This window comes from Malaclemys terrapin, chromosome 9, assembly GCF_027887155.1.
Source record: "Malaclemys terrapin pileata isolate rMalTer1 chromosome 9, rMalTer1.hap1, whole genome shotgun sequence".
Classification (NCBI taxonomy): Eukaryota; Metazoa; Chordata; order Testudines; family Emydidae; genus Malaclemys; species Malaclemys terrapin.
In genome coordinates, this window is record NC_071513.1 from 10,806,112 (window position 1) to 10,828,724 (window position 22,613).

General features: G+C 37.0%; 1 protein-coding gene across 1 annotated transcript in view; it reads left to right on the top strand.

Moving 5' to 3' along the window:
- MTM1 (myotubularin 1) overlaps positions 1 to 22,613 on the top strand; it is a 54,401-nt gene that overhangs the window by 13,296 nt on the left and 18,492 nt on the right. Inside the window, exons 3-8 of the mRNA XM_054039815.1 lie at positions 1,099 to 1,171; positions 3,046 to 3,140; positions 4,427 to 4,537; positions 5,459 to 5,560; positions 18,965 to 19,048; positions 20,813 to 20,962. Coding sequence (XP_053895790.1) covers positions 1,099 to 1,171; positions 3,046 to 3,140; positions 4,427 to 4,537; positions 5,459 to 5,560; positions 18,965 to 19,048; positions 20,813 to 20,962 — 615 coding nt within the window. The remainder of the gene's footprint in view (positions 1 to 1,098; positions 1,172 to 3,045; positions 3,141 to 4,426; positions 4,538 to 5,458; positions 5,561 to 18,964; positions 19,049 to 20,812; positions 20,963 to 22,613) is intronic.

Below are 22,613 nucleotides of genomic sequence, written 5' to 3' on the forward strand. Positions count from 1 at the left end.
TGGCTATGTATTTTTTTCACTTTTTAAGTCAGGTATCCCAGGGGTCATTAGCTTTCAGGTTCTTGAGCACAAAACTGAATATTTATTGAGTAACTTCTATTATTCTTAATTGTATAAATTATTTCTGTTTCCAAAGTTCAAATGCAACTTGAAACTACAATAAACTGTAAGATTGAAGCATCAACCTGTGAAAACAAAGAAATTTCTTATTCCAGGTTTTTATAGCACCCGAAAGTCAATCCTGTTTCAATTTGCAAATTGCTATGCACTTTTTCTAGTATTGCTGAATGTTGTAATTTTGTTACTATTCAGCTCTTTTTGTCTTCAGAAAAATTCTGTAACACAATTAATAAACGAGTTGTATCTTACCACACGTAATAGCTGACCCACTCTGAGATTAAATAAAGTTATCTAAAGATAAGTACTCTCTACGAAATTCCACGCTTTCGTCACAAGTATTGGGAGGGGAAGTATTTTTATTTTATTTATTTTAGCTTGATTTATTCTGAGGCAAATAGATGCTGCTTCTGCATTACCTGGTGGACTGTGTATCCTTGCACTTAAGTAGCATAATAGAAGTTTGTTTACTTGCTGTTTAAAAATATTTCTCACTACCTTCTGCAGAAATACTTCTGTTGAACTACAGCCTTGTCACTCACTGTTCTCTTAAAATCTTTATTAAAAAATATAAGCGCCAAATGTGCAAAATGTGTCTAATAGTAAGGTGAACATTTTGCTTATATAACTATTTGAAAAGTGGGACAGATTTTTAAACCATTGAACTAAGCAACTCTGATGAATAACTCTTATTCTAGACAATTGGAAGCTACAAAACCTTTCAAGACATTGAGATGTAGGTATTTTATTCCAGTTAAATGCAAAAATTATTTTTGAATATTTCCTTAGCAAATAATATTAAGCACAGAGTTGAATTATTATTTTAGGGGGTCCTCTTTGCTTTGCTATGTCAGTTCCTGTATTGAAGTTCCTATTCCTTCATGTACGGGATACTTCGTGTTTTAAAACAGTTTATATCTATAAGATTTGAAGAAGTTGCACCAAGTATGAATTTGTTTTTATACCACCCTTTCTCTTTAGACCCCAAAAGATGGAACTAAATGGGAACAAAATGAGGAAATACCTCATCTACCAGGAGAAACTAGCGTCACAGGTAAAAAATTATCATTGAACAATCTAACCTAGTGCATATTGAAGGATTAGTAGGCCATATATATGTAGTTTTATCTCTGTACTGTTGTGAATTTGTAGTGGGGTAACTTTTACTGAACTCCCATAAACAAACCTTTTATTTTAAAGAACATTCAAGGTTGTTGAATTGTGACATCCACCCAGTGCAAACCCTTAAATGCAAGGAAATGCCAAGGTAAGGGACACCTCTTAGTTGTAATTTACTGCCCATATAGCATGTTTGCAATGACAAGACTCCCACACTCCCTTTTTATATGCTGCATACAACAATCAATCTCCCTCACACAATAATGTGCAACTTTAACCACCACTTCAGCAACATTAGCATGTGTCAGGGTTGACTTGTGCCCATCTGCCAGGTGTTGTCCTGTTGTATTAGGGAAGTATGATAGTGTAGTGAAGGTTTTTGCATTACAGTGGGAGGAAGACTGTATGCAGTGTTTCCTTATGTGTTGGAGACCAAAGGCTGATCCTTGTGAAGGTGTGGAGTCTACCCCCTCAGTGGAAATGTGCTGTGTGGGTGTTCGGGTCCCATTAAAAGGAGTCCTTTAGCTTGACATTTCTTTGGGTATGTCTACACAACAACTATATACCCCTGGCTGTCATGCTAGCTAACTTGGGCTTGCGGGGCTCAGGCTGTGGGGCTGTATAATTGCCATGTAGACTTCCGGGCTCAGACTGGAGCCCAGGCTCTGGGACCCTTCCACTTCTCCGGGTCCCTGAGCCCGTGCTGGAGCCCGAGCCCGGAAGTCTACATAGCAATTAAACAGCCCCACAGCCCGAGCCCCGCAAGCCCGAGTCGGCTAGCATGGGCCAGCCGTGGGTGTCTAGTTGCTGTGTAGACATACTCTTTGTATCTAATGGTTTGTTTTGGAAAGATATCACACTTATGAAAACCTTAACTGGTTTTACATATTTTTTAATGTGAATTTTCTAGATTTTTAATAGAGCAAGTGAAGGAGGGAATGGGGGCAGAGTAGATTGGGGGAGGAGGAATGGCTCCCCGGATTTTCCCTATGTCCGTGTGCTACAGAATGAGTGGGAATTCTTGATGTGGGGGGTAGGTGGGTAGAGTGGGCCAGGGGAATAAGTGGGGAGAAAAATGGATGTACTGCACAATGAAATCTGTTAAATGAGAGCAGTAATAACAGCAATATCACAAAGCTTATGATAGATCTTAAGAGCAGTTATTTGTATATGTAGTAGTATTTCCTTGCATTGTAGATGCTCTCACTAATTGGTAGTAGGGGTACTGATGTATTTAGAGTGCCTCCAGGGCTCCAGTATTTGCAGTATAGGCTGCCCTGTGAACTGTTCTTTGGCTCTGGTCAAAGTGAAATTGAGTAGTTCTCTCCAGGATGAACTGTTAATGATGAGCCCCTACACACCTTTACAAATAGAACTGTGTACCTTGACACAAGAGAATTTATTGTAGAGCATCAAAAGATGAAACAATATCAACATTAAGAATGTTTTCACTTTGGAATCTTAAAGGAACAGTCCAATAGCAACAAAAGAGAGATTTTTAAATCCCAGTCGCTTCCTCATGTTTGTGTAGTTCTTTCATACAGCAGTGAGGAAGAGGAAAATACAGATGTAATTGGAAATCAACAGACTCGGGGTGGGTGTAGAATCTGAAATGTTCAACTTTTTTTCTAAAATGTTTCTATTAATAAACATGTAAAAGTTTTCCCCTCATGCAGATCCTTCTCTTAATAAAATTTGTATTATGAGTACAGTCATCCTTTTTATTGCTTCTTATTAGTGTTGTCCTTAACTCCTAAATTATGCATTTTTCATAATGTTTTAAAGGTAAATGCTGTTTCTCATTTACAGACAAGGAAGTTATCTACGTATGTCCATTTAATGGTGCTGTTAAAGGAAGACTGTATGTTACAAACTACAGACTATACTTAAGAAGTGTGGAACTAGTGAGTAGCGTGTGTAAACATTTTCACAGTGCAAATCTGCATAATTGAAGATTAGTAATGAGATGCAGTTGTTTGTTATTGTTTTGGTCCCTTCTGGCCTTGACATCTATGAATCTCTGCCCATAGAACAGCACTGGTGGGGGAATAGTAATGGCTGCCCAAGAAATTATGGGTGCAAAACAGAATAAAACTAAATCATGGGCTGCTCTGTTGTGATCAGACTTTTTTAGAACCCTTGAATTGAGATCATTGCGATCTCAGACAGTTTTTATTACTTGGATGCAAAAAGTTGGCCATATTTAGATGCAAAAAAAGTGGGCAATTTTCCTCTTCAGTGCTAAAGTTCATTGCTGTGACCATAGTTTTACATTGCCAATACAAGAGTAATTTATTCCTGCAGCAGAGTTCATGTGAAGAAAAATAGAGCTATCATAAAAAAGATTTGCATTGTTAGCAAAAGGAAGGAGATAGTCAGTTAAGATAGTAGCAGAAACATGAGGTTTTTAATAATCAATATGGTATTAATTTTACTGCAGAAATCTTTAATTTAAAAAAGTTAGTATATAATTTTTCAGGTTTCATTGTCTTAGCTTAGTTTGTACTCTTACAAATGAATGCAGGCAAGATTGTGGTGTTGCCTTTGAAAGATGAAAACTATTCATTACTTTTCTCAGATATCTGTGCAGTCATTTATCATTTCAAACATTAACAGAAAATTACAAACTAGCTCAACTTATTTTAAAGCTATATTTTTTTCTTAATTGTATGAATATTGTTAACATTTTTGAGAATGAATCTATTTGTCAGACTGATCCAAGCCAACAGTCTTACTAGAACTTTAGCACCTCTGGATAACTAGCTATATTCTTCTCAGTTCACTGATTTCTATTCTACCTACAATTAGACAGTCAGAGCTAATATAGTGTCACTACAAGGTGTCTTCTATAGTTTTTCCTCTTTTTCTGCTTCATCAATATCTTGAGTGAAACAAGACACAAATTGGCAGTTCCTGAAGAAATCAGTTAGGCAGGAATATAGAGTGACTTCACAATTTTTCAACATACATTGGGGGGTGGCGGGAGAGGAGAACTTATCACCAAGTCAGTTTTGGGTCTGCATTGTAAAGTTAAAGCAAGAAACAAACTCATTTACAGAATACATGACACCTGCTATGTATATTTTATGACTATAATAGACTACATATCTTGTGATTTTAACTCAGTTTTGTATGAAGCTTAATGGCAGAAATACTGTATTTACTTTTATATTTTATCTTTTCCTTCCAGGATCCAGTTGTGATATTGGATGTTCCTCTGGGTGTAATTGCAAGGATTGAGAAAATGGGGGGAGCTTCAAGTAGAGGAGAAAATTCCTATGGACTAGATATTACTTGTAAAGTAAGACTTGCAACAGTTCATTAAAAAGAGAGAATTCCTGGATGTCAGTTTTTTATTGCATACATCTTCTGCAGAAATTAGAAAACAAAGTATTTTGTTCATCCAACAATCAATGGGATTTTAATCACTTTTATGAAACAAGGTCATAATTCATGCACCTATAGTTCCTAAAGGTCATTAATATATTATTTTATAGACTTTTTAAAAGACCCACCCATTGTCTTATAGGAAGGGTCAATTAGTTGTATTGGGTTTCATTGCCAGAAAAAGGACTTTAACCCAAAGGTGCAGGCATACTTGTAAAGCAATACATCCGTTTTCTTAAGTCTCACATGATTTGTGGCTGTGTATATTGCCACAGAAAATACGGTCATGAGAGGAGTTCCTTTTTGATGATCCAGGAGTCCTTTATATATCTGTTAATGGAATATGTAAGCCACAAACTCTGTTCTCAACAGTAACATGCAAATTTCTTAATTTTAAAGTTAATCAAGAGGAAATGTCTGAGGACAGTGTAGTCTAGACAGCTTGTTGGCAAAGTACTCCTGTTGTAAACACAGAATAACTCATAATCCACGAACATTCAGTAGCCCATGAGACTTGCTAGTGAATCAAATAATATTGCTTCTGACAGTTTTAAGCCAAAGAGGAGGAGCACCAGTATTGCATGATAAGGTAAAACTCTCTATTCCAATCATATGTTGCATGTGAAGTTATAAAATTCTTTATGCCCTAAAATAGAGTACCTTTTTTTTTTTACACCATAAAATAGGAGAGGTCTTAAAATGAACATTCATATTTGTTTTTGATACATTGAATACATTCTAAATCATGTTCATCATATAATACAGTATTTATAAACAAAGTAAAGATACTGTATTACTTTGCTTCTTTTTTAAAAGGCAATTGTCCTCATTTTAGGATATGAGAAATCTACGGTTTGCACTGAAACAAGAAGGTCACAGCAGAAGAGATATATTTGAAATCCTCACAAAACATGCTTTTCCCCAGTCACATAATTTGGTAAGTTAGCACTATTGTATTGTTTAATCCCTTTTTTAAATGCAGAATTATTTCCTCACCATTCTCAATTAATTACTGTATCTGGTGACGGGCATTGTAGATGCATAGAATTATAGGACTGGAAGGGACCCCGAGAGGTGGTCTAGTCCAGTCCCCTGCATGACTACTTAAAAAAAGAATCACTACCCCATGTCTAATGTATACAGAAGAACTGTATGTCTTGAAATTCATTTATATTAAGATCTTTGCCATTTAAAAACATCCAAGTATATCTACTATTATTAAATACATACACTTGTATCTTCCAAATCCCCTGTGACCCATACAGTTATCATTGCCCGTCAGAAAACATAAGTTACATCTTTCTTGGTCATGTTAATATAATACTATTTAAGCTGTTTGATTTCTCCCCATCCACCCTCCAAATATTGAATTGTTTGGCAATCTCCAAAGCAATCAAAGTTCCTTGGTATCACTGAAAATATGGTTTCATAGAATAAAACTGAAATGTGGGCAAGTATTCCATAATGTGGACTCCTCTTAGGCATTTTGGAATAAAATATTTGAGTGAATGAAATTTTGTATTATGCAAAAAAACAAAAACAAACCCTATGAGGGACAAGGATTGTATAACTTCTGCTTGGAAAAATAAAATAAATGCCACTGCAGGTTTAAGCTTAGAAAAGTTGCTTTCATATTTCATAAGCAAATATATATATAAAATATGCATGATGTATCAATTGGTATAATTATACCAACTTTTTGCTTAAAATTCAGCTCACCTGCTCTTTCCTCACTGGTTAACAATCTTTAGTGCTCTAATAAAATGTAAAGCACAACCAGCCTTTGAAACTTACAAGTTACATGTAAATGAGTGCACATTTTGCAAGAAAATAAAATTTCTGAGACAAATGGTAATTCTAAATGCTTTACTTGTAAAGCTTCATTGCCGTGGCCTGTATTCTGAATCAGTTGTTTAGTTACCATCCTGCTTAGGCCATGTCTACACTACAAAAAAAACATAGTTAAACATACAACATGGTTTGTCCACAACCATCTTGAAACATGGTTATTTTTGTGGTGTAGATGGGGCCATAAATCAGAGTTGACACTCAGTGTTGTGTGATTAATTCTGCCCCAGAGACTTTCCCCACAGTGCTTAATTACTCAGTGGGTAAGAAGTGGGAATTAATGTGGTAAATTATGCTATAGTTAGAGAGAATTTTCTAGTTTCAAAAACAAGTGTTCAGAATATTTGCAGCTGCTAGTTGCTGTTTAGAAGTGGCATACCAGTCTGTCATATACTTACATCTAATCTCCTTGTAAAAATATTTCCAACTTTAAAATATTTTACTTATGCTCCTTCCAGGTGCCTTGATACTATGTATGCGTGATGCTGTCCCAGGTGACACAGCTTGATATTTTAAGATTCTAAGGACCCCTTTCAGGCAGGTCCCATAATTGGGTCAGAAAAGCATGGATTCATTTTTATTGGTGTATCCAGGCAACCTTCAAATACAATGCGATCACAGTGACTGTAGCAAACGTTAGCACTGCTTATTTGCAAGGAATAAAACATGCAGCATAAACACAAACTTAAAAAGGAAATATAATAGCACAAACAATATTGGTAATGCCCTTAATAAACCTTGTTGCAAAGAATGATAAAGGATTACATTGAATATATATTCGTGGTCTGAGCCTAACATTGGCTCTCAAGGTACGCTGGGTTATGTGAGAGTGACTACAAGTGACTGGTGTAGAATGAATTGCTGTATCCTGTGCCCATTTGTTATCTTCTAAGTTCAGGTTCAGTCCTCCAGAGTCTTGTCCACTCTATAAACTCCTGACTAGCCTTCTTGGTGAGTATAGTAAAAATTCACCACACATACACAAGCCCATAATTTAAAGAGCCCCTCTTCATGTGACTGATAAGACATTAAAAGTCTTTCCTACTGAATCCAGGGCATCTACGGTCCAGTCTCACAGTAGTGACCAGTCTTTAAAGAATCCTTTGCCCTCTGTGTGTGGTTTTTTTTTTTTGCACACAGTGTTTCAGAAAAGAATCATCATTGGCTAATTTAGGACCTTGTGTATTGCTTCCTGGTATGGTGCTTTGTAAAAGCCAGTATGGAGGTGTTATTGAAACTATTTCAGCCTTCTGAACCACTTGTTCCCAACATGTCTGTCTTCTGAGATGGTTAACTAAAAATTCACCCTTTTAGCTGTCAAATCCAAATAAATATCATCTGCTTTAATTCTCTTAGGGGGGAAAAAAACAAATTTAAGAGAATTATATGGAAAAGTCAGTGTATCAAATATGAATTGGAATGTGATCAGTAATTGTTTACTACCTGTTTTCTTGGAACACTGTATTTAAAGAGTTTCAAAATGTGATACATTTTTTTAAAAGTGAAAAGTTTTATAGCTGGTATTCTGTGCTTCCACAGTTGTTTAGCGACTTCAATAACTTTCAAAACAGAGCAGGGAATGCATCCCTTTGCTTCTTTGGTTTAAATAATGTGCTCAACTATAGCAAGTGAATCAATTTTTACTTTGAAAATAAAAATGAAAATTATCATTAAATGTATTAGCAATTTTTAGGACTAAATATTTAGCTTATTACTATTTTGGTTATTTGGGACTTTTAGGGGGTTTGTTATGTATATAGTTGTGTTTTGCAGCTCAGTTTTAGTTTAATGCTCCAAGGTTAGCCATAGGCATAGCCATCCATTGCATGTGTTTTTGAGCTGCTATTCTTTAAGCAAGTGCCTTAAATTTGTCATCAGTCTGTTGCCATGGATATTTTTGAAGTACTGTAATAATGTTAGCAAACTAGCTGTTTTCACTTTTATTTGTCATGTGATACAATTTTATAGGTGGCACTTAAAGCAAGCTGTTGAACCTGAGTAATAAAGAGTATGTTTGGCTAAACTCCACTAAGCATAATCTCTTCATAGATGTACTTTAAGAGCTATTGCTGAATAGCTTTTATAGCCAACTTATCAAAAAAACTTCGTTTTTAAGAAAAATCTTAAAATGTATTGCTTAAGTTTTATAAGTTCTAAATGCTCTTCTGCATATCTTGGGAGTCTTTAAAAAAAAAAAAAAAAATCAGAGGATGCCTTCCTTGGAGAAAGAAAGGAAACACTGTGGAGGAAGTGCAGTAGACCCTCAGGATGACCACCTCGGGAATGGAGGTTGTTCATAACTCTGAAAAAAACATTATGGTTGTGTTTTTTGCAAAAGTTTACAACTGAACATTGATTTAATACCGCATTGAAACTTTACTATGCAGAAGAAAAATGCTGCTTTTAAGTATCTTAATTTAAATGAAACAAGCACAGGAACAGTTTCCTGACCTTGTCAAATCTTTTTTTTTAACTTTTCCTTTTTTTTAGTAGTTTACATTTAACACAGTATTGTACTGTACTTGTGGGTTTTTTTGGTCTCTGCTGCTGCCTGCTTGCGTACTTCTGGTTCCAAATGAGGTGTGTGGTTGACCGGTCAGTTTGTAACGCTGGTGTTCGTAACTCTGAGGTTCTACTGTAGATCCCTACTTTCCTGCTTTGGCAGGTCCTGACATGATTGGTGTGGGTTTCAAATTGCCTGTTTGGGCCAACCATTGCCTAGGTAGAATACACCAGGAGGAGGTGTGTGGTTTTTGTGATCCTAGCTCCTGATCAATCTGCCCACTGGGCTTGTATGCTTCCCCTGGGATAAAAGACTGTTAAGTGGAAAACTGTATCAATTCCAACCTGCATTGTGGTAGCGGGAAAGACTTTCTCCTGTAATAACTCCTACCCTACTCCATGGCACTCTCATGGTACATTAATAGTCAGGATAGACTTAAATTATGGGCAAATGGCCTGTTTCTTCTGGCTACATAAGTAATTAATGCCATGTTTCGTTGGTCCTTGCTGACAAGATCAGCGTTTTGTTGACCACCAGCTTTTGGGTCTGCAAGGAGTTTTCTCCCATGGCAAATTGGCTGTTCCTTAAATATTATATAATCTTGTCGAAAGCATCTGTCAGAGATCACTTAATATAGACTTCAGTACTGAGCCAGGCAGGTTCCTGGCGGAGGAAGAGTGAGTGAGCCCATGTGAAACGAAGCTATTCATTTTAAGACTTATTACATTGTGATGCATATTCAAGAGTCCCTTATGGTTTTTGGTTGGTACCATGTCTAGTCCAAGTGCAGGGTGGGAGTAAGGTGACTAAGGGATGGGTTGAGAGCAGGCATGTAGATAGGCCTTATCAGAATCATAATTGAGATGCTCTGATATGGAGGCTAGATTTCTTCCTGTAGGGAACTGATTTAGGGAGTTTCAGCCCAGTGATCACAGTGAGTGATGAGTGGGGACACTGTGCCTTCTGCCCTGTCTCATGTTTTGGACCTCTTTAGGCTCTCACATGAACAGATTTATGACCGACTGAACATGGCTTTGCAATAAAAAACAATTTTCATTATCTAGGGAGGTAAGGAGAGGGGTTCAGGTTTTTATTGTTTTTTAAAAAGCTCAAAACATGACTCTGACCCATGACTCTAATTAAATTTTGGGCTCTCCTATGGGACCCTGAGAGCTATGAAATGTAGAAGTTAGGTGTGATGGGTGATCAGTAAGTGGATCACTGTGGTGCATCTAAGGTTGTCACCTATCTTCTAACCTCACTTGGTATCTTCCCATGTGAAAGCATGATTTTCTTGCTCTGGTGTTTCTCTTAAATTGTTTGCAGTGCTTCTTAACAAAATGCTTCCTTGCCAGGCTATATAGAACTAATTTGCCTGGGAGAAATCCTTAAATGAAAACAGCTTCAAAAGAACAAACTTAATATTGCCCATCATCTGAACAGTTTCCTATACTTAGATCATATTTTTAAAATCTGAAATAATCTGTGTGTTTCAGATGTTTAATTTCTGCCCAGCAGCTGCTTCATTTCCTGTTCTTGGAACTATTTATAAGGTTGTCCATCACCGTGGTATTAGAGCTCACTGTATGCACTGTGGGCTGACGATATTGGTATAACCACTGTTTTCTACTGGAGCAAGGGGTTTGAAGAAAGCTAAGTTACTTCTTATAGGGAGGCCTACCGACTCCTGTGCCAATCAGTGGGTAGTACTGATATCAGCACTCATCAAGCCAGAAAGGAAACAGCTGTGAGGCAGAAAGTCTGATGAAGAAAAAGGCTAGGTTAACAGATCCATTCGTGATGCTGAGCTCTGCTTGTTAACGGCACTGCCCGTCTACTAGCACCCTGCATTGTGTTGTGAACACATTTTTATTTTAATAATTTAACAATTACAAGTCTATTTGTCTCTGTGGCTTTTTATGTATTATTTACTATAAATAGTAAAATTATTTTAAATTTTTTAATATATTAAGTTACTGTTTGTTTATCATTCACACCTTTGGGTCTTAGGTCCTCAACATGAGGCTGTTGAAATTTCTTTGATTTTTGACTGTTACAGTAGCAGAGTAAAAATTGAGCCTGACTATCAGGCACCACTTTCTGCTGACTATAAATGCTGCTCCATATGCTCTCATTGTTTTCCTTCTGGACCTAAGTCTGCTTGGCATTAGGTGTCAGATTCGGTGAAGAGACCTAAAAAGGAAGCTCCAAGTATCTGTTTTGCACAGAAAAAAACTTATTTGAGGAGCTGGTAAAGATAATTTTACAGAGGGTGAAGAAGACAAAAGGTCATATTGCATTCTCCTGTGCCTACAATCCCTGTGTTATGCATCTTGGGTTGCTCTTTTAAAATAGAGAAAGGAAGGGCTGTGCTTTGTAAGCCAGCTTTCATGTGGATGACTGACTTCAAGGAAGCACCATACTCCCTTGCATGGTGCATTAAGCCTTGTCAGTACCAAAAAGCCCAAAGGCAAGGTTTTTAAGAAGTTCCAGAGCATTTAGCCAGCTTGGGTCCTGACTATTGTGCAATAAGGCTACATGATCAGGTTTCAGAAAACACTCCAGATTACCCCACTCTGAGGATATTTTTGTCCTCCTTAAATATAGGGGTGAGATCAGGCTGGTGAAACACTTCTAAGGTCAGCAACAGAGGGTCCTGTGGCACCTTTGAGACTAACAGAAGTATTGGGAGCATAAGCTTTCGTGGGTAAGAACCTTACTTCTTCAGATGCAAGTACTTACCCACGAAAGCTTATGCTCCCAATACTTCTGTTAGTCTCAAAGGTGCCACAGGACCCTCTGTTGCTTTTTACAGATTCAGACTAACACGGCTACCCCTCTGATACTTGACTTCTAAGGATTTTTTTCAGCATATGGAAGCAGATTTACGTTTCAATCCAGCAAAACACGTGTGTAACTTTTATATGTGTGAGCAGTCATTTTGACCTCAGTGCAACTACTTATGTGAGTAAAGTCATGCACAGGACTTTGCAAGATTGGGGCCTTACTGTTAATACTGCTACAGTTAAATCTGTATGCATGCTGCTCTACATTCTGGAGTATGCATGATAGACAAATTATCAACTGAACAGGATTCAAAACTACTAAACTGCTTTAAAAAAAAAAAAAAAAAGTAGAGCAGTAAATATGAAAGTAAACTTTAAAGAAGTTACCACAATATAAGCCACTCCATGCCCTAGCATTGTCAATTTTAGTTGTACTTATGGAATTATTTTTTAAAATTGTATATGAAAATCATGACACCTAAAATTAGATATAAATTGTCTTTTTAGGTGGCTATGTAGACTTATTATTTTTTATAACTTGTGTTAAAGCTGCATTTTGCAGCTAATATCACTTTTTCCTTTTTGAGAGTAGGAGAGTAGCTAAACTGTAAACCCAGTAATTAAAAGCTGCATGTACAGTACAGTACTTGGATTTAGAGGAGCTGGATTTTAACACCGTAATCAGGTATGTTTTGCCTGGTGACATTTAGACAGAGTGGCTCTTTTTTTTTTTTTTTTTTTTTAAATTGAATGACGGATGAAAAATACCAGCTTGATCAGTCAAGTGAAATATAAAGGTTAACATTAAATGTCTGTGTTATGCTAAGTGGCATCCATATGGCCATCTAACACAAGTCTTTCTAAACCTTAGAACCTCCAGGAATCTGTGGAAATTTCTATTAGGAAAATTCACTCCATGCTACAGAATTTCATTTACTTTTCAATTTATAAAATGTATCTATTAGGAACTCTTGGCATGCATACAAAATTTATGTAATTTTAAAATCCTAAATTGACACGATATCAGACTCCTAGAACCATGTCTCCTGTAATGGAAAGCACACTGGCCTAAAATTAAGACATTACAATGTTTCTTTATGTATGATAACAGCAACACATTAGATTATTTATCCCAGATTCTAATATCCAATTCACTTGTTTGGGTTATTTTTTCCCCATTTCTCTGTGTGCTGAGACACTGAAAATCAATTAAGTTAGTTTCACTGTTAGGATCTTGGCACAGAAATGCTTATTTGTTTAAAACATTTCCAGGGAATTTTTTTTAAGAGATTGGAAACATTCTATGACCATATTTTTTTTTATTTGCACATGTGTATATGCACTTATAGATGTGAACTGTAATGTCACTTGTCAAAAAAATTGTTCCAAAATTTCCCTTGTGACATTAGTCTTTTATGAATCAGTGCATGGAAAAGCAAATTCCTGTTATATATATAAACACAATTGTTTGAACAATCCTGATTTAAACTAGAAAATCTAAAAATAAGATATGGAGCTTAGAGTATTATTTTGTCCTTAATTCACCCTGTCATGCTGTAAGGCACAAAAATACATTGTCCTTTGCGTACCTGCTGAAGTAGCAAAATTTAACATGGTTGTTAAAACAGCCTCTGTCAAGTAGTGCACTCTAATGCTCAGGAGGTTGTTGAATTGTAGCAATGAAAAAAAATGGTTAGTATATGTCAATATATTAAAAGCTGGAGACTTCTGTATAGAATAGTAAGTTGTCTTGAATTGTGGGTGATATTTGAGGCTGTACAAGTTAGCTGGGCTGGTTCACATATTGACTTTGTGCTGTTCAGTAAGGAGGGACAACTTGTTTAATTTTATTTAGATTTAAAAACATACTTAAAATACTGAGGTCAGTTGTTTTAAGAACCAAATAAGAGTGGCATAAATGCTTAGATTTCTCAATTACTGCTGCTGTGGGCAGCTGGCATTACATCTACAGTGAAAAAAGCTGATGGGGGAATCTCACATTAGCAGACATTGCTATATATACAGCAGCATTCTTTGTTTTTTCGGCAGTCATACCTCTTGGTAGGTAAACTTACAAAGTAACAATGAAAGGTAATGCACAATATAATCAGTAGTCCCTGGAATAATAATTTATTTGTTGCCATTATTGAATATTGAGTTACTGTTATTTTGCAAATACACTTAATGAGGTAAACTACAAATTCTGCTTTTTGATATAGAGTACAGCCTGCTGCAGTGTGTTTCTTAACTTCACATAGCAAGTGTTGGGCTCCCACAACCCAGCTAACACGCTGACAGCTTGACAGTGGTTAGAATTAATCTAATATATAAAGGTGCCAAGTTACTTGAGTTCAGTAATATTTTTAAGGATGTTAAAGTTGAATGTAAGCCTATGAGGACTTTGAAGAGGAAGAGACTAACATGTATATTGAGAATTTGAGTTGGCATTTCCACAGAAGTGAACAGAATTATTCATGTAGTAAGTGTAAAAATTTTACCAATGTCAAAAGTTTGTTGAAAGCTTTTTTTATAAAATGCTATGTTTCTCCTACTCCTTCCCTTGCCCACAATTTCTGTGGTGATGGATTCACAGTTAGTGCTTTAGCTCTAATCAGTGAAAATATTTTCATCTGCCTATTTGGTATCCTTAGTGGATTTATTTATTTAGGTTTTAAGCTTTTTAGGGAAGGAACTGTCTTATTTGTATTGCCAAAGCCAATCATGAAAAATCATGTCAAACAGCAAAAAATCTTGGGCTTTTAAAAAAATGTTGGTGGTTTCAGAGTCTTTGTAGTCTACTTGCTTCACTTTGCATAAATAAACAGTCCATTGGATTAGGGGCTTTGAACTTGGGTCCTCCCCATCCTAGGTGAGTGCCCTAATCCTCAGGTTTCCCTGGCCCAGGCGCTGTACTGCAATGTGGGAGACTCAAGTTCAGATCCCTGCTCCACGTCAGGCAGAGGGGGGAATTGAACCTAGGTTTCCCACGTTCCTGGTGAGTGTCCTAACCACTGAGTTAGGTTATAAGGATGACGCTACTGCCACCTCCTCCTTCTCTGACACCTCTAGCCACTTTGATTCCAGTCCCCCAAAATCAAAATGTTTCAGTAGTGTCACCAATTCACAAATAGTTTCAGGTTGGCCAAAACTATATTTTTCATTAAATAAACTATTCAATGAAAATTTTTGCCCAGCTCTAACTGAAAGAGGTCTGATGAGAAGTGTCGGTGGGAGACAAATGACTTTAAAGGCAAGGCAATAAGCATTTATGGTATGCATTGGTGGAATATGCAGTCAAGAATCTTTAGCTCAGTTAATCATAGAATCATAGAAGATTAGGGTTGGAAGAGACCTCAGGAGGTCATCTAGTCCAACCCCCTGCTCAAAGCAGGACCAATCCTAACTAAATCATCCCTATAATGAAGGTCCTTGTATGGGGATGAATAAAAATAATTTAGATTAACTGAGAAAAGACTTCAAAAATGTTTACTGCTTGTGAAATGGTCATGCCTATGTTTATTAGAGATTGAAAAAGGAAGCAAATTCACTCTCTTGAAACTGTTCTGCTTTGGATATTCATGAATTTTGCTCCGAAAGAAAGGCCTAGGATGAGAGTGGAGGTGACAGTGGAGAATGAACTATATTTGGTTTTAAACACTAGCATTTAACTTCTTTTGTCTTCTTATAGTGTCTAGTCTTTTAAAAAGAAAAAGCTTAAGTGGAAGGCAGAGGGGGAATGTTTAGCTTATTAAAGCAATCTCTACCACATTTTTCTTCTCTAATGAGTAAGATCATTGATAGTTACCAGACCTATAATTCGGATGATATATGTACAATATATGCTTTTTAGTAATAGCTTATTCAACTCCTGTGTAAGGATACAAAAGCACAGTAGGCCTCCACTTTTAAAATCCTTTCATCTTTTACCAAAAATATTATAGCAGATGTAAAATTTATTTTGAAAGCATGTAGCATGCTGGGATTCTCCTCCTAGAGCAGGGGTCGGCAACCTTTGGCACGCGGCTTGCCAGGGTAAGCACCCTGGTGGGCCGGGCCGGTTTGTTTACCTGCCGCGTCCGCAGGTTTGGCTGATCGCGGCTCCCACTGGCTGGGGTCACTGCTCCAGGCCAATGGGGGCGGCAGGAAGTGGTGCAGGCCAAGGAATGTGCTGGCCGCCGCTTCCTGCCGCCCCCATTGGCCTGGGACGGCGAACCGCGGCCAGGGGGAACCGCGATCGGCTGAACCTGCGGACGCGGCAGGTAAACAAACCGGCCTGGCCCACCAGGGTTCTTACCCTGGCAAGCTGCGTGCCAAAGGTTGCCGACCCCTGTCCTAGAGGATAGTTCAGATAAATATATTGGAAAAACCCCAAAGGTTTCCTTCATTCCATACTCTTATAAAGCTTCATGTCTTCATTGCATTTCATAATTGTGTTGTGCTGTTATATATTTTAATGAGATACAGCAGATTTTTGGCACAATTCAATTGACTGCTTATATTCTAGCTTTTCTAACTTTACCTAGTAAAGTCTACAAGTCCCGAAAGGTGAACATTATCAATTGTTTAATTAGATTTCTTCTCAGTTTGTAAACTCCTGGTTAATAGTTGTTCACTTGACTCCTAAAGGGAACTTATTTCTAAATACCATGTTCTTAAACTTCTGTGGTTGCTCTCTTAAAGTTTTAGATAATCTTGTTGCTCTAACAAAAAGAGACTAGAATTTGTATATCTAGGTGTTTCAAAATAAGACCTGAATGACACACAATACACACGGGCGCACAGAGTCCTGCTTTAAAGAAATCTTTTTTCCCATTGTAAGCATTCATCCCCTCTACGGACAGTTTTTTCATTTTAGTTTTGAAACTTGAAATTAAAATAAGGGTTTCCCTATGTCATGCTACATCTGAAAAAGATTTTTTGTTATTTTGATGGTGAAACATACAACATGGGTACTTCTAGATTGGGTCACCAGCTTCTTGATTTATTTTAACAGAAAACTTATCAGCGTTAGGAATATTTAATTGCTGGCAGCTCATTCTTATTTTATTTCTCAGTGATTGAACTGGGGAATGCTTTAATTTTCCAGTGAAACCTGCATTTAAGGGTCACCTCGAATAAGCAACAAACTCCTGTTTTAAAAGATCAATCTAAGGCATCAATTTAAGGCATCTACACATTTCCAGTATTTTTGTTCAGCCTCTAGTTTAAAATTACCCTTTTCTGTGTTATGATAGGCCTTTGGGTGGATTCTTAAGAAAGATAGATCATGTTTTGTGTATAATAAATTACCACTTTAAAATGGACATGTGTTATGAGTTCAGTGCACATGCTTCAGTGATTTGAGCGCTTCTGTTCAATTATTTTTACAGTTCTTCTGCTTACCTTCGAATATTCACTTCTGTTTCTAGTAGAACTCTTGAGACGTGCCCCCTAATTAGTTAGTACAATCAACTTCAATCAAAATTTTATTTAAAGTTTACTCATATTGAAGGCTGCCATGTATAAAGAGGGAAAGTGTAACTATTTTCTTTACCAAGTTGTCTGGTATTCAAATTAATTCGCAATCTAATCGTAATTTTATTGTGCTTAAGCTGTTATAGTTCCCAGTTCTAATGGGTTAGATGCAGTATTTTCTTAAATAGTACAAGCAGTTACAATGTATGTGTAATAACTAATTTTTATGGTTTGTCAGTCTGAGGTAGAATGTGTGTTTAGGGAAATGAAAACCACTCTTCCTGTTGCAGGATTCCATTTTAAATCTTTTACTCATAAGTGACTGTCTGCTTTAAACATGTGCAACACGTCAGGCCTGAGTTCACCAAAACTATCTGGTTGCCTCAAGCAACAGAAGGCTGTAGGTCCTAGCTTCATTGCAGCTCAGGCTGTTCAAGGGAAGGACTTGCTTATTGAAGAAGCCCATGCACACTTGTACGTATGGCACATTTGTGAAGAATTCCTTAACCTCCTGAGATGCAGTAATCTAATTTCAGGATCTTGATGCTTATCTGCCAGGGCTACTCCCCTCCCCCATGCCACCCTCCCCGTTCCAATTACTGTGTGTCAGGCTGTGATTAGTCCAGCTCTAGACTTGTAAGTGTGATCTGCGCAGCTCTGAGAGGCTTGATGATCCCGCATCAAGTTTATCTTTTCTAAATGTTTTCATAAGAGTAGCAAGGTGATTTCTTGCCTTATTGTTCTGGCCCGCTTCTCCCCTTACAGCTGTTCTACGGCTATCTCAAGGCAACATCCTGACACTTCTTTTCTCACTGCCTGTCCTTGGTCCATAAAACCATTTCTTAGTTTCTTGCTCCAGCTGGCCTAACAGTAGTTGATATACCACAGATTCATTGCTTTTCACATTGATGGAGGTGCTTTGAGTCCACGCCACCATTGCAATGATTGTTAAAAGCAAGGAATTATGTAGCATGTTACCAACTTGGAGGTGGTCAAAACAAGGAAGTAAACAGGAGTTAAAGGGTACTATGAAGTTACTTGTAGGAATCCTATGTAAGAGGATTCTAAACAAGTGTCAATGTTTCTCAAAACAGGTGAACCTAGCTGTATTGAATCATTGAGCTGCATAACCTATAGAAAGCCAGCTTTTATAAAAATTAGGGAGTCTTTTCCAACTCAGTATTAAAGCTACTGAAAGGTAAACTGCTTCCTTTGTCCTGAAGTTGCTATATGACTTTATAAACATCAGCAACAACCCAATCTGTTGTCCCGCCTTCATGTTTGTATCTAATGTCTTGAGTAATAATATCATTGACAATTATTAGAAAAGAAGTTGTTTACTTTGGGTGGAATATGAAACTACCTGGAATGTACAAAATTTTAAAATAGCTTAAGGAGTCATCTGCTTGGATTAAAGTATAAAAAAAATCATCTCTTACCGTTTTCACCCTCCTTATTTTCAGGTTTTGTATTACTTTTTTTCAAACTTTTTGTTTAAAAATTTATTTTAAAACTCTATTTGTCAAATTTACACTGTTTCATTCGAGATTTTGTGAATACCTAGAGTACAATACAGAAAGTTCTGTTTTACATTCATCTGTCGCACCTCAACTTTCACTAGAACGTACAATGGGGGTAGCAACACAGAGAATTGATCTAGTCATTTGGGACATGATGAGAGAGGGTCTTCCTTGCGTAGCTACCTTCAGTTGGAATTCTATGATTAATTCTTTTGTCTTCCCTCTTACAGCCTTTTTTTGCATTTATAAATGAAGAAAAGTTTGCTGAAAATGGTTGGATGGTTTATAATCCGATGCCTGAATACAGGAGACAAGTGAGTTAATAACATTATCTGAAAATGTATAGAGACCTGTTTTTTGTATGTGAATTTCAGAAAGTAGCAAGGTCATTTGTCACCATTTTTGGTGGGTTGGGGAGGAGAATAAACCATGAAGTAGAGAGAGGTTAACAGATCTGACAAAAAAGTAGGATTAAAAACAAAATATGGTGGAACCTCCAAGACTGTGTTTAAAAAAAAAAAGAAAAAAAAAAACTTAGTAAAGTGCCTCTGTATTTCTTTTTAGACTCTTGATAAATACCATTATACCACGCTATTATTATTATTTAATAGACTTATTGAAGAGTTACAAGATTTCTCAATTGTCTATATTGCACGTAAAATGAATTATCGGACAACACACAGTTTGATTTTTACATTGCAAACCCTGCATTTCAGAAGTTTATAAATCAGCTCTAAAAGCTGTTGGTGTTTTGTGTTTGTTTTTTGGCTGAAATTTTCTGCATGCACTGGTCAGCATATAATATTAAAAACTCTAGAAGTTTTCACTCTGGAAGTCTGTCTTGCTAATTTTGGATATTTTGAGCCCTGCTTCAAAAGCTGAGTGAGTGAGAATGTAACAGAGGTATTCAGGATACTAAATATGCAAATTCCATCCAGTCTGGCATTTCCAAAAGTGTAGAAAATTGCTTATTATGGAAACTGCACATTCTTTTACAGTGGTTATTTATATGAACATCAGTTCACACTTTGAATTGATACGAAAAAAAGTAATGGCAACAAAGGAAAGGGGGCGTGGTATACTTAATTTAAAAAGGCATGTTTATTAATTAGGTGAATACATCTGAGAATAGCACCAAAACTATTTTCATGATGACATATCGCATAAATACTAAGTACATTAAAAAGTTTTAAATTCATGTTTACACAACAAGCCATAACAACTCTCTTGGATTTTTTCCTTGTAATTTTCTGATGGGCTAAGGAGTATCCAGATTCACGCAGCATCTGTTTGGTCCGAGGTTTAGAGGCCCAGGCCTAAAGAAAAGGTAAAAATTCAAACACCCACACAAACCCCACTCAGTGTGTGTGAGTGTATGGGGAGCTCGTTAGCCCCTCTGAATTCCCTGATGGGCTGTTGGGGGAATAGTCTCCTGAGTAACATCCTGTTATATCAGTAGTCTGTTTAGCTAAGAGGCAATTATGTTTCCTAATCTAATCAGGAATCTGCCTTCAACCTCAACAAACTTCAAACAGATATAAGACTCAAGCTTTGTTAGGGTATGAGAAGGAGAAAAATTGAGAGGAAGGGCTTGCCTCTAATTCTCTCTTCAGGTTTGTGCCTTTTTCATAACCTTTTTTTCACAGGCAGGCTGGAAAGGCAGTTTTCTCTGTGGGAGGAAAAAGCTTTTCTTTCCCTCCTCTACCCCTAAATTGGGGGGAGGTTTTTTTCATTTTTTGTTGAACTATTTTTTCTCCTAATTTCAGTGTTGTTTTTTACATGAAGGTCTAGTTAAAGTACAGTTTGTGAAAAGGACCGCATATACAAGCAAGCGTGTTTTAACTACTGTAGTTGTTAAAGACTGTGAACCCATCAGCAATGTCCTGTCTTGTGTGGTCCTGTAATCTTCTAGGCTACCATTTGTTCCGTATCATCATTAATATAGTTACCCATGGTAAATTGGTAGGTTGTTGCCACCATGTGGCCATAATAGCATGTAAAAGAATAAGTATAAAGAAGAATTTGCAAAGTTATAAAATACCAAGTAAAAAATACCTTATTTCTGTTTCGTTTTTAAGGGACTGCCCAATGAACAGTGGAGAGTAACTTTTATCAATGAACATTATGGACTATGTGATACATATCCATCACTTTTGGTAGTCCCATATAATGCCACAGATGATGATCTCAAGAAGGTTGCTGCCTTTAGGTCCCGAAATAGAATTCCAGTAAGTACTGTATGTGATAGAATGTGCCTTAAAGAGTAATTACTGTAAGTTTACATGCAAATGTATGATTCTTGTGGCCTGAGAAATGAGGGGGCTTTTTTATGTTGCAGCCAAGTAACTTAAATCGATTTTACTGCTTTAAACTACTGTGACTGCCAAGCCCTGTTCCTGGTTCCCCTACAAAAATATCTCCCATCCCCATTTTGCTGTTCTCATTTCCCTTTCCTAGTAATAACTGCCACTGTTGCACATTGCCTTTTGTTGACAGAGCCTGAGCCTCAGGCCACCATCTGTACTACTTTGTGGGCTGACTATTGTTGGATGCACTTAAGAATTGATAACAAATGTTCTCCTTCTCATATGCATGCAAACCACCTGGCAGTCGAACACAAATCTGAAGGTCATTCATAGAGCCAGACCTCCTACATAGTATCCTTTTACCGAGTTGCCAGCTTTTTTTTTTTTTTTTGATAGCTTGGAAGAAATATTTTTAATTTAGGCAATACAGTTAAAATAAATTTTAGGTAGTCCTAGAAGAACTTTTTACTTTAGAATAGAAACTACAGAGTAACAAATTGCAGCCAAATATAAACACACTAAAAATTCTAGTTCAGTATACACCATTTTGACTGATTTGTTTGTTTTTGGTTTTTACTTTCACTGTTTGTTTAAAGGTGCACTCATATGATCATGTACAAAAAAAATGTGCTAGATCAAATCTAGTGACATGATTAAGGTTACCTAATGGATTTACTGTTAGTTCTTTTTGTAACCAGGCTAATCGCATCTAAATCTTGCTAGGTCCTGTATACGCCTGCACAAATTCTTCTGCAGCATGAACTTATTCTATCACCATGAAATGACCATGCATTCCCATCCCCTCACAAAAATTGACAACTATGGCTCGTTGATGTAATCTTCATTAAGGATTATTTTCAACAGTGATTGTTTTTGAGGATGCTCACAAGGTGGCCTGGCTCCACCCCCAGGTTCTCGCAGGTGCTCAGAATCTTCTTCTTGTTCTGTGTGCCAGGGACAATGGATAAATTGTAGCCAGTTTCAGAGGCTCATCTCCCTGCTTCCTCAGACTTCTTTCTCATAGAGTGGAAAGCTGGGCTACCTCGTTTTTTCCCCTTCCATTCCCTGATTTAGTGGAACATTGACGGGAGAGAACAAACTGTGCTCAAATTAACTTCCCATTGTAGGGAGATCTGGAAAGCAAGAGGCAGCGGCAGGGAGAGAAAACAAAATTTCAGGCACCTAGATGGAGCAAAAATGCTGAATTAAGTGACATGATGGAAAAATGCTAGACTGTGTAGTTGCCGAATCCTGGGGCCTCTAACTGAAATGTATGGGATCTGTTCACACCTCTGAATTATTGTTTCAGCTTCTTTGCTAATTCAGGCAGGCATTTCTGCATTAGTTTATGCTCAGTTTGCATTTTCAAAATCATTTACGCAACCATAAGAATTTAACAAAAGATGAGATTGAGATGAATTCTGAAGTTACAGAATACACTTGGCCTTGTATTTGTGCATATAATTTCAGGAGACCTAAATAGGTGTTACATATACAAGAAGAGAATAAACTCTTTACATGCCAGTAGTTCTTGTGCAATGATCTTTTACTAGAAATAGTAGCTGATAACGCC